Source organism: Bombina bombina, chromosome 7, assembly GCF_027579735.1.
Source record: "Bombina bombina isolate aBomBom1 chromosome 7, aBomBom1.pri, whole genome shotgun sequence".
In the NCBI taxonomy this organism is placed as follows: Eukaryota; Metazoa; Chordata; class Amphibia; order Anura; family Bombinatoridae; genus Bombina; species Bombina bombina.
The window spans coordinates 116,461,284-116,478,807 of record NC_069505.1 but is presented as its reverse complement, the minus strand read 5'-3'; the positions used below and the strand labels follow the sequence as shown (position 1 = coordinate 116,478,807).

The 17,524-nt window shown below is 36.7% G+C and overlaps 1 protein-coding gene across 1 annotated transcript in view; it reads left to right on the top strand.

The window, feature by feature from the left end:
* Positions 1-12,051, top strand: part of PARVA (parvin alpha) — a 293,074-nt gene extending 281,023 nt beyond the window's left edge. Inside the window, exon 13 of the mRNA XM_053720259.1 lies at positions 5,639-12,051. Coding sequence (XP_053576234.1) covers positions 5,639-5,715 — 77 coding nt within the window. The 3' untranslated portion in view covers positions 5,716-12,051. The remainder of the gene's footprint in view (positions 1-5,638) is intronic.
* Positions 12,052-17,524: the final 5,473 nt, after the last annotated feature.

Sequence of the window (17,524 nt, the reverse complement as noted above, 5' to 3'; positions counted from 1 at the left end):
AATGGCAGATTGACACGGGTGGAACAGCAGGTGGCAGAAGGGGAGACCCGTCACAGAGAAACTGAATCTCAAGTCCATACCTTACAACAACAGAACGAACGGCTGTGGGCAAAGATTGACGACCTGGAAAATAGGTCGCGACGGAACAACCTAAGGATAGTGGGCATCCCTGAGTCAGTCCCAGGCTCCCAATTGGTGGAGTTTGCAGAAAACACCTTGCCGGGACTCCTTAATATCTCTAAAGACTATCTCCCTTGCACAGTGGAAAGAGCGCACAGAGTGGGAGACCAGAGCAAACACAAGGAAAATAACCAACCATCACGCCAAGTCATGGTGAAATATCTCAACTTTAAGGACAAAATCTCAATTCTACAAGCTTATAGGAAAGCTCCCACTCTCGAATACAATGGAAAAAGACTATACCTCTTCCAAGATTACTCTGCGGCAGTGGCTGCCAGGAGGCGAGAATTTTCACCATACTGTAAGCAACTGTTAGAACAGGGCAGAACAGCAGCCTTACTGTTTCCGGCAAGATTGAGATTACAAACCTCGAGAGGACCACTGTTTTTTGACTCGCCTAACTTGCTCAAGCTCCACCTGCAAAAAGAGGGGGAGAGAGGGCAAGGGGCAAAAGAAAATGAAGATGACTCTGATGCTTAGGACTGGGTTCTCTGCCTGGTCGATAGAAAATGATCATTAACGGATAAGCAACATTATTGCAATGAAGAAATGTATCCTTGCAAAGTGAGGGGGGGGGGCCCACTTTATTGTTGGACAGGAAAGTCAGTCCATTGTTGAACTGTTGGGTTTGTTAAGAGGGGAGGTTATTGTTCATTTAGTTCTAAATGTATGCACTGTTTACCGCATTTGTGTCACTTAATTTTGTGTACTAACTATCTGTACTAGGAAAAGAGCTGACCGGGCCTGCCTCTGGGTGCCACCTTGGAGGGGAGGGTAGAATTATCGGTAATAAGCACAGTAACGGTGAGTACCACATCTTTACGTATACTCTGAAATCAATCTGCAACACTACACAAGCATAAGATTCACCCACGAAGATAAAACACCATAAATAAATATACACGAACACATAAAATGAGACTGACCACATGGAATGTGGGTGGGATTACATCCCCAATTAAGAGAAAGGCTATACTCAGACATTTGAACACCTTAAAGACAGACATAGCAATACTTGAAGAAACTCACCTCTCGCAGAAAGAACATCAAAAACTCAGACAGGGATGGGTGGGGGAGGTGCTACACACAACTTACGAGAAAAAAAGGGCCAGGGGAGTGGCGATCCTCTTCCGCAGAGGTCTAGACTACACTATCTCGCAATCTCTAGTTGATACTGAAGGCAGATTTGTAATGGTAAACATGACAATAGGGGAACTTCGAATGGTTATCTGTGGGGTGTATGGCCCACATACTGAAAAGAAAACTTTTCTCACACAGTTACAGACCAAGCTTATACAGTTTGCAGACCTCCCATTGGTGGTAGGGGGAGACTTCAATATTGCCCCTCAAACGCCAGCAGATAGGTTCCGAAACCCAAACTTCACATCACAACACCGAATAGAATACAAAGGATCTAAGAGGGAAACACGTATCCTACATAACTTCAAGGGTTCCTTATCACTGTCAGACGTCTGGAGAGATAGAAACCCAGAAGCGCGAGACTACACTTGCCTACACCCAGCAAAAACTACCCTATCACGTATAGACTATTTTCTAATCACCAAATCTTTTTGCTCCCGTATAACAGATACTAAAATTGATCCTATAACAATCTCAGACCATGCACCAGTCTCCTTACAAATAGACACTGATATTTCACACAAACGAGGACATAGATGGAAATTCCCGACACATCTATACCATGATCTTAACTTGCGCAGGCACCTAATAGGAGAGTGGCTGGTGTATAGGGACCTCAATGCCGAACATGTGAATAATATTTCACTTTTCTGGGAAACGGCAAAAGCAGTCCTGAGGGGGGTGGTGACAGCATATGCAGCCAAAGTTAGGAAAAAATGTAGAGCGAGAGGGGAACTCCTTCTGCGGCAATTACTTAATGCCAGAAACAAATACTTGCGTAATCCCACCACACAGAACAGACTCAAATATAGAAAGACCAAAGATCTTAGAGACACTTACCTCATCCAAACCACGATTTCCGCTCAAAACCGCTCACAGGCCAAATTCTATAGGTATGGAAACCGTACTGGGAAACTATTAGCAAGACTCACTAGGTTAGATAGGAAACCTAACAATATCTTAGCTATTAAGGACAAAGACAACATACTCACCCAAGACTCAGAAATACAACAAGCATTCACCTCATACTACTCGAACTTATATGACTCACAAGACATTGACCCAGGAAAGAAAGAACAATTCTGGAGAGACTTGACACTGCCACAGCTAAGCGAAGACCACGTACAAAAACTCAATGCCCCAATCCAACCATTAGAAATCACCAAGGCCATCGATTCACTCCCTCTAGAGAAATCCCCGGGGCCTGATGGCCTTCCTGGAGAATTCTATAAAATGCTCAGTACAGAAACTGCAGACACCCTAGCCCTACTATTTAATGCAATTCTAGAAGGGAAAACAAATTTATCCAACAGATTTGCAGAGGCAAACATTACGGTCCTTCCCAAACCTGACAGAGACCCATTGTTAACGGCATCCTATAGGCCAATCTCCCTGCTAAACTCTGACTACAAATTATTCACGAAAATACTGGCCAATAGATTAGCAGAAGTCCTTCCCCTCCTAATTCATGAAGATCAAACTGGGTTTGTAAAAGGGAGGTCAGCAGTAAAAAACATGAGAAAACTACAACTGGTATTATCACATTTTTGGGAGCAGGAGGGAGGAAACAGGCAGAAGAGCGCGGGGGAGGCATGTTTGATTCTAGTAGACGCAGAAAAAGCTTTCGATAAGATACTATGGGACCATTTATTTACCACCCTTAAAAAATTCGGACTGAAGGGATCCTACATGAGAGCTATCGAGACCATTTACAGTACCCCCCAGGCGGCGATTTTGATAAATGGGTCACCATCAAAAGTATTTCCCCTTAGAAGGGGAACACGGCAGGGGTGCCCGCTCTCACCACTTCTGTTTGACCTGGCGCTTGAACCACTGGCGATTAAGATTAGGAAGGAAGCAGAGGGATTGACCATAGGCAGAGACACCATACACCTGTCGCTCTTCGCTGACGACATGGTGCTGTACACAGAAAACCCCAGAGAGAACATACCTAAATTATTGACGACGATAGCTGAGTTTAGTGACATATCAGGATACCGGATAAACAAGGACAAATCAGAGCTATTATGGCTACTAAATAGGGACCCTAACACACCATTGGAAGATAACTTTAAAGTAATCACAAACACGTTTAAATATCTAGGCATTAAACTAACAAAAGATCCCACTCAATGGTATACAATAAATTTCAAACCATTATTGCAGAACCTCAAACAAATGCTCCTGAATTGGACGCCATTGCCACTGACCCTGACAGGAAGGATAGGGCTGATAAAGATGACCCTATTCCCCAAACTTCTCTACACCCTACAAATGCTGCCAGAGCTACTTCATAAGCAAGATCTCAAGACACTAAATAGGGACATTTTAAATTTCATTTGGAGGGGGAAAAAACATAGAATCAGTTACCAAAAGCTAACATGTCAACCAGAGCAGGGGGGGCTGGGACTCCCCAACATAGAATATTACAACTGGGCAACCCTTTCAAAATATGTGATGGATTGGCTAGTGGATGGGGGACAATTTACTAACAAGTCGCTGGAGACAGCATTTATCAAACCATGGTCGCTTAAAATGCTCCCACACATGAACAGGGCACAGGTAGAGCCCATTATCAGGGGGGCGGGCCTTTTTAGTAATCCAATAAAGGCTTGGTGGAAGTTATGTGGGACTCTCGGAGTCTCACATGGCAGTACAGTTTACTTGCCCCTGGGGGGTAACCCAGATTTCCCCGCAGGATTTACCACTAAACCATTTAAACAATGGGAGAACTGGGGGGTAACAACCCTAAAACATGTCTTATCAGGTAACGGGTCCACAGTCAGACCATTTATAGAACTGCAGAATGACTATGGCATTCCAAACTCCCACCACTTCGCCTACCTACAGGTAAAACACTACGCGCAAGGTCTACTGAAAGCCGGTAATATGATGGAAATAGACTGTGACATTTATAAACTCTTAAGGTTAACAAAGGGAGGGGTGACCTCCATCTCGCATACCTACAACACGCTCCAATCAAAAGTACACAAAGCCAATATCGCACATTTACAAACTGCCTGGGGGAACCTGGTGGGACATGACATCACAGATACATGTGTAGTGCAGAGTTTTGTCGAGGTGAGGGAGGCATCGCTCTCAAACGACATAAGAGAATCCCACACCAAACTAGTCCACAATGCATACATAACCCCCAAAATATTCCACAAGTGGAAGAGTGATACATCAGGGCTGTGCCCGAAATGTTCCAATCCTAACCCAAACATTACTCACATGATATGGAACTGCCCGAAACTAACGAAATTCTGGGGCATGGTGCAGAGGTGGGTGGAAACATGCACAGGGGAAAAAATTCACTTATCAAACGAGTCAGTGATATTTCTAAACCATCAAACGAAGATACCGAGATACACAAGATTCATAAACAATGTAATTCTACACACTAGAAAACTCATCTTGCAGCACTGGATGTCACAGGCATCACCAAGCCTAACACAACTCAAAGACACCCTGAGAAAACAAATGATTTATGAGCAACTGGACACTCAGGGAGACATAGCACACAGAACAAAAAAATTCATAACCAAATGGGAACCCTTCATCACCACTTTAGACATAGCGAACCAAAAACAAATAATCTATCCATTCAAAGACACAGAATACATACTGAATGCACAACTACATGGGAAATGGAACATATTTACCTAAAAAACCAGAATCAGCAACCATGATCGGTGGCGGTACAGGGACAGACACATAGAGAACCGGGGTGGCACCCGGGGGGGAGGTCCAGGAATAAGGTAAGCACTGAGGAGGGAGGGGAACTGGTAGGATGGATATTAGAAGAATGAGATAGAATCAGATTAAGTATCCAGTAGGTATGATACCAACATGTTACCCTGCATATCAAGAACTGATTTATGTTATAATCTAACTTAGTGAATGATGATAACAATTATGTGGGGTGTGAGAAGGAGCCTAAAAGGGATGGAGAAAGGATCTCCAAGGAAAAATACTGGAAAACTGAGATGCTAATGTATTGAATAGACATGCCATCATACTGTATCTAGCTGAATGACTCTGTAATTCTAGATGTTTGTCTATGTACTTGGCATTGGAAAAATAAAATATTTAAAAAAAAAAATTGCCTGCTCTATCTGAATCATGAAAGAAAAAAAATTGAGTTTCATAGCCCTTTATTGCAAGACTACAGAAAAGGTGTTTATTTATGGCATGAAAGCCTTATTTAGCATCCTGACTACCAGAAACAGCTGCAATACAATGATGTGATTTGTTACTTTTATTATTATGTGTTTTTCAAAATACTTTTTCTTCTTTTTACTTTTTTTCTTTCTAGATATTGTGAACTGTGATTTAAAGTCCACATTGCGAGTTCTCTACAACCTGTTCACTAAATATCGAAGCGTGGAATAAAAGCGAATCGCAGTGAGAGAGGTTCCAAGTGACAAATCATTTCTAGCCAATTTATGTATTTTTTTTTTATTTGATTTTATTTTTTTTTAATCACGGATATGAAGGGAACAATTATGTTTGTGCATATTTTTTTTCACTTGTTTAAGAATATTTCCTAATATTGAATGTCTTACAATTTAGGGAATTACCAGTTGTTCATCCACAATAACTTTAGTATATTTGTATCATCTTCTCCATGTTCACGCTGTAATTTACTATTATATTGTTAATACTTTATTTAAAAAAAAATGTTTTATTCTCAGTTAATTGGGTCATAAATATATTGTTATACTGACTGATATATTTGTTCTTCGTGCAGATTAACATGGAATATAGTTTGTCATGAAATCTGAAGCTTTTTTACACCAGGGTTGTTAAAACTAATGCTTGAGGGCCACATATGGCCCTCCAGTGGCTTTGGTGTGGTCCTTAGCACTATTGATCAGAAAACAAATATCAATAATTTGTTTAAGAAAACCAGTTCTACTCTGTATATGTGTGGGCGCATATGTTCCCCATATTTACTATTGCATGAGCTAACGTTTATGCATTGCCACCCCCAACTCTCGTGCAAACAATTACATGGGAGAAGGACTTGTCAATCACCGTGGTCGAATGAATCCGGGGTGATTTTCATCCACCAAATCCAAGTTGGCAAGATAGTTTAAACCGCTGCTTCGTAAAAAATCAGTTGCAGCCTCAAACGAACAAGCCTGCCAGTCAAGGCATTCGCCTCGTGATAAATATTGCTGTGTTCATTTTTAAATTCTACATTTCAATAACAAACTTTTCAAATAATAAAAGTGTTTGATAAGGTAACCTAATACCACTGAAAAATAACACAAACATAGCACAATTTTAATAAAGATGGTTGGGGTCCATTCTATTCTGATTTCCCATGTGAAGTGTATCAAACAGAATACATAAGTTAGCTTTAAATCTACATGGGCTTCAAAATTAAAAAAATGTTTCCATTAATGCAAACTTAGTAAAAAATAAATTCTAGATCTAAATGCCTTCATTTAAAGGGACATTTAACACCAGAATTGTTATAGTTTAAAAAGATAGATAACGCCTTTACTACCCATCCCCCAGCTTTGCACAACCAACATTGTTTTATTAATATACTTTATAACCTTTACACCTCTAAATGTCTGCCTCTTTCTAAGACACTACAGACAGCCTTTTATCACATGCTTTTTTATTAGCTTTTCACAGCAGGAGAGTGCTAGTTCACGTGGGCCATATAGATAACATTGTACTCACGCCCGTGGGTTGTGCACAACACAGCACTAATTGGCTAAAATGCAAGTCAATAGATAATAAATAAAAAGTCATGTGATCAGGGGGCTGTCAGAAGAGGCTTAGATACAAGATAATCACAGAAGTAAAAAGTATATTAATATAACCATGTTGGCTGTACAAAACTGGGGAATGGGCAATAAAGGGATTATCTATCTTTTAATCAATAACATTTTTGGAGTTGACTGTCCATTTAAAGTTTCTTTATGCTTTCACTGTAATTCGGTAGTAAAATCCAGCCTGTTTCCAAACCCACCATATTATTATTATTATTATTGGTTATTTGTAGAGCACCAACAGATTCCGCAGCGCTAAATAGCACCATAGGGCACTTTGTTCATATCCAGTCATGTTGGGCTACTTGAGTTGGAGTAGCATTGCTTTTTCACTGACTCACGCATGTAATAATACATGTGCAATTGATTCCCATTCCCATTGCGCATGCGCACTATGCTACTGATGTAACCACTGTCTATTCCCATGCTGTAGCGAAAGCAGAGAGGCGCAGTATGATAATTTGCTTAGTTCTCTTGGTATCCTTTACTGAAAAGCATACCTATGTAGGCTCAGGAGGTGAGAGCTAGCTGCTGGTTGGTGGCTCTTGTTATTGGCTTACTGATGTGTTCAGCTAGCTCACAGTAGTGCATTTCTACTCCTTCAACAAAGAATACCAAGAGAATGAAACAAAATTGACAATAGGATTAAATTGGAAAGTTGTTTAAAAATGTATTCTCCATCAGAATCTTGAAAGACAAATTTTAGGTTTCATGTATCTTTAATACACTTTTACACAACATTTTATAACCCATTAAAGCCTCATAATTCAGCAAGGACATACACATTTTAAAAAAAATGTCAAATTTATATCTTTTTTTTTTTTTTTTATAAATTCTTTCCATACCAGAATTCCTAGACAGGCTTCATATAGTATTCAAGACACGTGCACACTCCTGAGCCGACCTTAGTATGCTCTCATGAAAAGGAGCTAAATTTCAACTATAATAGCAAAAGAAAGAGGTTCATTGGATTTCTTTCAAATCTGTGCTGAATTATAAAACTTTAATTGTGACTTCCATATGCTTTTAGTGTATCATCCCCACTGTAAAAATATATTTTTTTAATGCTGTTTTTAGCAGAGAGAGAGAACATTTTGTTGCTTTATTTTTGCAAACTACCCATAGATTTGCTTCCTAATCCCATCCCTCACTAAGGTTTGTTTCTCATTTCAGCTCCATTCAGGCATTTATTCAGGGTATCGGTTTAAACTTCAAGATCACAGTGGCAGACAGATTGTACAAGAGAGAGCTGCTCCTGTATAATAGGTTGCCTAATGTTGAATGTACTTCAAAAGGAATTATAAATATTTTCCACTCCCAGTGTCCCCTGAAAGCTTTTGCCTTAATGCAGCCATCTTCACCCCGTTTATAATGTGTGGCGTCTCAGTGGAAGAGCACTTCCATATTGTGTAAAGAGATGCTATTAACCCTGCCTTTTTCTCTACCATTATTAAGTTATTTCCTGTTCTATGTGTGAAAATGCTTCTGTTATGGAAACCATTTGTGCTTCCATAATGTGGCATTCTATAAAAGCATAGACCCCTTACCCTATCAGTCATAACATTAAAGGCTTAAAGGGGCATGTCTCTCTTTGTTGCACCTAAAAGATGGTATTGTAAAATAAATATTTGTTGGGGGACAAAAGTAACATGAAGGAATTGCATGCCCTATTTTTAAGCTTAGTGTAGAAGATTGGTGCAGCCAATCAGATACTGTTCCGCCAGCCCTATAGATGCTAAGCAGAGTGCGCTTCAGCTTGACCCGTTTTAGCAGATTTATGGCCTCTAATGCAGTGAGGTGGAAGCAAGTTCTGCTTAGAGTCTGTAGGGCAGGTAGTATGGTGCCTGATTGGTTGTATCAGCCGCTTACACAAAGACTAAACATATGTTAGAACAGGGGGTGGATAGTAGGTAAACTCAGGGTCGGAACTGCCATTGGTGCAGTGGCCCCAGGGCCAAGTGCTAGATATAGGGGCCCATAGAAGCCAGTCTATACATAAGCATAATCTATCTTTCTATCTATAGACCTATCTCTAGCCTCAAAATGATTATACAGAGCAGCATGTATATTATTACTTTTGCTTACTACTAAAGGGGTATGAAGCCCAAAAAATGTATTGTGTGACTCAGACAGAGCTTACTATTTTTTTAAAAAAGTTTCCAATTGACTTCTATTATCAAATGTGCTTTGTTCCCATGATATTCTGTGTTGAACGGATACCTAGGTAGGCATCTAGAGCACTACTTAGCAGGAACTAGTGCTGCAATCTATTGCTCTTGCAAATGGATAACATTCTTGCAAAACTGCTGCCATATAGTGCTCCAGACATGGGCCGGCTCCTTAGCCTATGTCCCTGCTTTTTAACAAAAAATACCAAGAGAACGAAGAAAAATTGATAATAGAGGTAAATTAGAAAGCTGTTTAAAATTCTATGCTTTATCTAAATAGTGAAAGAAAAATGTTATGTTTTGTATCCCTTTAAGTTACTTTTTTTGGGGGGGCAAAACCTTTTGCACCAGGGCCCTCTTTGAGCAGGTCAGCGACTGGGTAAACAGGCACCTGAGAGGGAACATATTACTCACACATAGAGTTACCGCAACAGCCATGTTTTCCTGGACAGTTATGAGTTACACATGCTGCAGGGTGTGTAGAGAAAAACCTGAATAGTGCTGTCCAGGGTCACTATGTATGTGTTGTCCAGAGAGGCACACCCTGCAACATGGGTAACTCATAACTTCCGAGGTGGCAATCCTACTCACACATCTATGATTTTAAATGCATTTTAATGTAGTTGCCCCTTTAATAGACATATGTGACACACATGACATAACCAAAGGTGAAGATGAGAATTGATACATTGTATTCTGTGCTTGATCTCATTAAAATACCCCTGGAATTTGTCAGCTTCTAGAATATGTCAAAAACTTGTTTCTCTGTCAATGTACATATTTCTTTAAAAGGAAAAAACCCAAAAACAATCTCCAGCTGTATCCTCTTAAGATTAATTACATTTACTGTTTATGACCTGGATGAAATGGTACCACTTTTAGCAAAGAACATTATAATTAGTTTATTACAGCATAGTTTGCTTACAATTATTTAAAACATTATTCTTGTGCCTTTAGTCAGAACAGCCGTATAATTATCCGCTGTGATAATTAATTTCAATCAACCTATACAGCAAACATTACTGGTTACAGATTTCACACAGTGCTTAAATTGATAGTATCAATGTTTACTTAAATAGTTCTGTGTTTTTAACCAAAATCCATCTGCAGGATACTTATTTAACCCTTCTGATGCCCATAGCAGCTACAAAGGCAGTTTTATGGAAAGCCATATTAACATATGAAAGGTGCTATTTTTCTGTACAAAATACTAAATATAGGAAGCATATAATTTTAGTAAAACTCAGTATATTGCTTATTAACTTACTTAACCATAGGCACTTAACATTAAAGGGACAGTATACTGTAATTGTTATTTTCAATGACTTGTTATACCAGCTGCTGAGTATAAAATGTATGAGAAATTGCATTTTCAGGTTTATTTGTGTATATGAAATTTCTGTTTTGTGATTTTAAACCATGACCTTTTGGAATGGGTTGAGCTTGCAGGTAAAATGTAATTTCATTATGTTATCACTGTGTACACAGACTTGCTTCCTTATCTTATATTTGTTTGTAAACCAAAGCCCAATACTTAGAGAGGACAATGGAACATTAGCATTTTTTTACTTAACTATCCTGCACCCCACTGGGAGTGTAATTGCCACTTCTGGCTTTGTTTACATTGCTTGTCAATAGCTTAGACGTAAGACCAGAAACTTTCAGTATAGCTGGGGATACCACAGGATAAATCAGCTATTTTAAATACCAAAATAAGGGTAAAGGGAGCTATGTGTAAACCATTTAATACAATCCAGCAGGTAAAATGGATCATTGGTAACAATTTAAAGGGGATAAAAATTTGGGGGAAACTGTCCCTTTAATATAAAAAACAGTATGCAAATAGTTTTATCTTGACACAAAGAATTATTTTTTATCACATATTTAGTACATTCATCTATATTTTTATTATTACTGTTTAATAAATTGCTTATTTATTTTTCATACATGCATCTGCACTATATGTATATCCAATAGGCTTTTATATTTGTGAGGCAAGAATTAATACTAATCCTTTAGCAGTAAATTAAAACGACAAATACGTTACATTTTTGTACGATGAATTAAGAGAATTAGTTGTAATGTTACATTTGTTTAGTATGATAATTACTTTGGCATTGAAAAAAATGTCTCTTTGCAAAGTGCTGAAAACATTCCTGCAAACTTTTAGTAAATATCGTTTTCTTTTTGCCATCCTTTTTTCAAGCATTTAAAAACAAATTGTATCAAAATCACATTTATGTAAAAATATTTTGTAATGATTGCGCCCACCTAGAGATGCAAGTTAAAGGGAGAGTCTAGTGTGAAAATAAAATAAACTGTTTCATTAGAACATTTTAATTTTAAATAAGTTCCCTCCTTTTATTATGTGTTTATATTTATATATATTATATATATATACATACACACACATATACATCAGCTGATGTTAGGCATGAGAGTGTCAGTTATTAAAGGGATGGAGATAATGTTTAGCTATTGAATTTGAAGATGTTTTCAATAAAATCAGACTTTTTTGTTATCACATTTTTCACTATTTTTATATCATTTGTATAATTATATCTTTATGCCACTTTAAGTATACAGAACATCTGTGTAATGTTTTAGTGAATTATAGTAGATTTGTTTTTATTCCTATGGTACTTCACAAAAATGTCACTAACTACAATGAAATATATAATAAAATGTGTGTAAATGTATGTGTATATTTTTTTATAAATGATGCTACATAATGTTTATTATGATTCACATTAAAGGCTCTCTTAATAGCATACTGTAGTCACTTATTATTATGTAAAGTATTAAAGGGACATTAAAGACTTTAAGATTGTAATACAAAATGCTTAATTATACATAGTAAAACAACTTTGCAATATACTTTATTTTGCCCTCTTTTCCTGTAATTTAAGTCTCAACATTTGGGAAATTGCAGTCTTGTAAAACTGAAAGAGCACATGACAGTCTTCACAAGCCTAACCTTGTCACATATCTGCTCCTAATTTGTGGTTTATTATCTTATCTTTTCTGCTGATTGCAAAAATGTAGATTTTGTTTAGCGTAATGACAGTGGGATGCTCTGTCACCTCCAACCTCCATTCCAGATTGACTCTTTTCCCAATAGGAAATGTGGTTGCTGGAGTTTGATCATTGAAAAATGATTGCAGCAAACAAGGTGATCTGTTTTTATAACTTTCACACTCTGATTTGTTAATCTATTGGAAGACTGCATAGAAATGTAACGGAGTGTTTACAGAGGTCTTTAACCTACTTCATTGTCTGTATTATTGTTTAATGTATCTGTTGGTTCCAGCAACTTAAAGGGACACTAAACTCAATTTTTTTTCTTTCATGATTCAGACAGAGCAGCAATTTAAAGTAAAGGTAAAGTTTTACTGATCTGTATACTATTCAATTAGTTCTATTTTAAATGACTAAATTGCTAACTTTTTTTCACCAATGGATTTTATATTTATATTATAAACAACTTTTATTTTTCCCTACCATTACGTTCCTGACTCCTCCCAACAGCCATTTCCTTATCTTAGAGAGAATGACATATAGAGTCCCACCCGCTCTATACGTGTCTCCAAAGTGCGTTCACGAGGATCCAACGAACTGTGCATGCGCATAGCATCAACTACTCTCAGCAATGCGCATGCAGTAATTTTCTACTTGTTTCCAATGCGCAGGCGTCATTCTTCTCGGCAACATAGTATTCAATGAATATCTATATTCATTCATTACTATATTGTTCGAGACAGAGACTAGCTGCATTCTTCAATCCGTTCCGATGTTTACGTGTCTATATCTGTGAAAATACTTGTAAGTATACAGAAATTTGAGCCTCATATTACATTTTCTTATTACTAATTTTTGTATGACTTGTTTAAATATAAATTAAGTATTTAGTTAGAATATATTCCCAATTTTTTTTTATTCATTTGCACTGTAAACCATTAAATGCATAATAACAATGTAATACTGCCTGTTAATTTTTCGCTTAGACAATTATTAGATATGTATATTTAAACCAAAATTTACATGGTATTAGAAATCTTATAATTACCGGGCATATTTAATATTGTATAAATAAATTAATGAAATATATTAAAATATAATTAATAATAGAATAAATGTAATTTTCAGAAACATACTTTAAAAACTTCAATTCGATATGATTTTGTTAATTAATGTTTAATCTATCTTATCAATTTTTATTTATGCACAATAACAGTGAAAGAAAAATTACAATTAAAGTGTTCAACAACTTCAGATTTCTTCTTTTTTGGTTCTAATTTTTAAAATCAGAGTATATATAAAAATACAAGAATTCTGAATACGTACATAATATATTAAATTTCAATATGAAAATGTTATATAATTATTATACATAATGAAGAATTTATATGCAAATTCTCAGACTAATATTTTTATTTAGCTGCAATAACCCTGTAATTATTGTTAATCGTAATTGCACTCTTTGAAACAATGTGTCAAATCCCATTTACTGCTTAAAACTTATTTCGTAGTTATAAGTACTTTATATTATGAGAATAATGTTGTTATAAGCAGCTATTCGATTAATCGATAATCACAATTTTATAATTGTATTAACATCGTAACTTACTTGCAATTATATGTTGACAAAATTGATGCACTAGAGAGAATTGTAGCAGTCCGGATTCCAGCCGTCTTGATTGGTGCCGTCTGAATCAATCCTCTTACGTATTATGGCACTTCAATAACAATAGAAATAGTCATTTGCGAAACGGGAGCGCACTTTTATTGCTAGACCGACAAATAAATCTGAATGCATGCACAGAGCATCCGGGAGGCGGATTAAGTAGATTGACGGCTGCCTAACGGCCAGAAATTCAATAGGCTGCAAAGAAAACATGATCAGAAATAAAAATAAAATATTGGTTGAATTCGGCAAACAAATTTTTTTGAGTTTAAACGTAAAAAAAATGAGGAATTAGAATTTTAAAAAATGATGAATGAAACTCATATTCATGTAGGGGAACAAGTGTTATTAGATTGTGAGCTAGAGTTAACTTTACCTTCCCTTTAAAGCAACTTTCTAATTTACTCCTATTATCAATTTTTCTTTGTTTTCTTGGTATCTTTATTTGATGGCTACATTTAGCCACCAATCAGCAAGTGCAACCCAGGCGCTAAACGGAAAATAGGCCGGCTCCTAAACTTTACATTCCTCCTTTTTAAATAAAGATAGCAAGAGAACAAAGAAAAATTGATAATAGGAGTAAATAAAAAAGTTGCTTAAAATTGCATTCTCTATCTGAATCATGAAAGAAACAAATTGAGTTTAGTATCCCTTTAAGGGTCACTCAGTTATCAATATACCTCTAATCTAATAATCACATATCAGCAAGAAGCTTTGAATCTATAAAAGCTACAGAAATCAGGTAAAAATCTGTTGATTATGAAGGAATAGCTATTTAAGAAAATACATTACAAATGTGCCTTTCTTTGTCTATATTTTACTGGTATAAGAAGTAAAAATAGAAAACAATTTTTTTAAAGGGATATAAAAGTGCTAAAAGAAAATACTTTAATATGTTAGAGCATTATTGCACTATTGCCTGTATATAACTATAAGTAAGCAAAGTGATTAAACCTTTAGCTCCAGAGCAACAAAGTACGACTGGGAGCTAGCTGAAAACATATGGTGATCCAATGACTAGAGACAAATGTGGGTAGCCATCAATCACCAGTAGCACCCAGTAGTGTAGGATATATACACATATTTTTTCAACAAAGAATACAAAGAGAACAAAGTACATTTGAAAATAGAAATTAATTTAAATGTGTAATAAATTTAAATGCTCTATGTGAATCATATAAGTTTTAATTTTTACTTTTCTATCCCTCTAAGGAAATGCTTTCTAAATAAAATGTAATTTAACAACAGTTACTAATTTCCTGACATTTAATTAACAAAAAGTCAATCTGAGGGAAAATCTCTAATTAGCCCAACACAAGACAAATTTGACTTGAATTTGAGAACATTCATATATAGATGATGTAAAACGTGTGTAGCAAAACAAACACAATATTATTCAGTGTGGTTTGTGATGATAATTAATGAGTTTTACTTATCTTGCCCCTTTAAAGGGATATTGTAATGCAAACATTAAATTCTATAATTTGTTAGATTAAAAAAGTCCTGTCCAAGGGTCTTAAAAATTGTAGCGCCCTAACTGAACACAGCCAGTGATTAGTGTGGGCCACAGGGCTGCTTCAGCTTATTGGTTCACTGGCTGTGCCCAGCTCTTTACAGCAATTCTCTGTGGCTCCAGAGCAGGGCTTTACCTGTGTTTTTAACCCCTTTTCAGATATTAAACACAGAGTTCCAGGGTCAGTATTTAAAACAAGGAAACCTCTATGTAATTTTGCACAACACTGGCCCTTTAAGGATTTTTTTTTATATAAAGAATATAATAATATATATACTTTACATGATTTGTGCAGTCCAAAATGTACAGTATGTATAGAATATACCAGGGTTAATCAGATCAATACATTTTTGTAATTTTTTTCCCCCCCATCATTTGATCATTATTTGGTGCTGAAGGACTATGGGCGCGATCCGATAAACGGCGTAGTTTGAGGCGCAAGCGAGGGAACCCGCATCGCCCGCAGTTTCAGCTCGCAACTCGAGCTATCCCATATACGGCGCCGTAAGTCGGATAAACCAGCGATGTCCAGAAATCTGCGCAAGTACAAATTTCTGGCGTCGCCAGTGACTTACGCCACATTAGAAACTGCCGGCGCCTACAAAACCTGACTAAAGTCTAAATCACCCGCACTGTCTAACACGCCTCCCTAACATAGCCCGACACGTCTAACCCTCTATCCGCTATCCCCCCTCACTATCCTAACAATAAAATATGTATTAACCCCTAAACCGCCGCTCCCGGAGCCCGCCGCTACCTAATAAAGTTATTAACCCCTAAACCGCCGCCAGCTATATTAAATCTATAACCCCCTAAAGTGAGCCCCTAACACCGCCGCCGCCAGCTATATTAAATCTATAACCCCCTAAAGTGAGCCCCTAACACCGCCGCCATCTACCTTACCTACCCCCTAAAGTTAGCCCCTACCCCACCGCTATCTATTTTAAAATTATTAACCCCTAATCTAATCCCCCTACCCCGCCGCCATCTATATTAAATTATTTAACCCCTAAAATACTAAACTATCCCTACCACTAAACCTAAGTCTAACCCTACAAATAGCCCTGAAAAGGGCTTTTTGTTTGGCATTGACCCAAAGTAACAGCTCTTTTGCCAGCCCTTAAAAGGGCTTTTTGCGGGGCATGCCCCAAAGAATTCAGCTCTTTTGCCAGCCCTTAAAAGGGCTTTTGGCGGGGCTTTGTCACAAAGTAAACTGCTCTTTTGCCTACAATCTACATCCCCCTACACCGCGGCCACCTATAATAAATGTATTAACCCCTAATCTAATCCCCCTACACCGCCGCCAGCTAGATTAACTATATTAACCCTAATTATATTAGGGTTAATATAGTTAATATCGTTATTATATTATATATATATTAAGTATAATAACCCTAACATCCTAACTAAACTCTTATTAAAATAAATCTAATATTAATATTATTAATTAAAATATTCCTATTTAAATCTAAATACTTACCTATAAAATAAACCCTAAGATGGCTACAATGTAATTAATAATTACATTGTAGCTATGTTAGGGTTTATATTTATTTTACAGGTAAATTGTTAATTATTTTAACTAGGTATAATAGCTATTAAATAGTTATGAACTATTTAATAGCTACCTAGTTAAAATAATTACCCAATTACCTGTAAAATAAATCCTAACCTAAGTTACAAATACACCTACACTATCAATAAATTAAATAAACTACAAATATCTATCTAAAAATACAATTAAATAAACTAAACTAAATTACAAAAGAAAACAAACACTAAATTACAAAAAATAAAAAAAAGATTACAAGATTTTTAAGCTAATTACACCTATTCTAAGCCCCCTAATAAAATAATAAAGCCCCCCTAAATAAAAAAAAATTCCCTACCCTATTCTAAATTAAAAAAAGTTCAAAGCTCTTTTACCTTACCAGCCCTTAAAAGGGCCTTTTGTGTGGGCATGCCCCAAAGAAAACTGCTCTTTTGCCTGAAAAAAAAACACAATACCACCCCCCAACATTACAACCCACCACCCACATACCCCTAA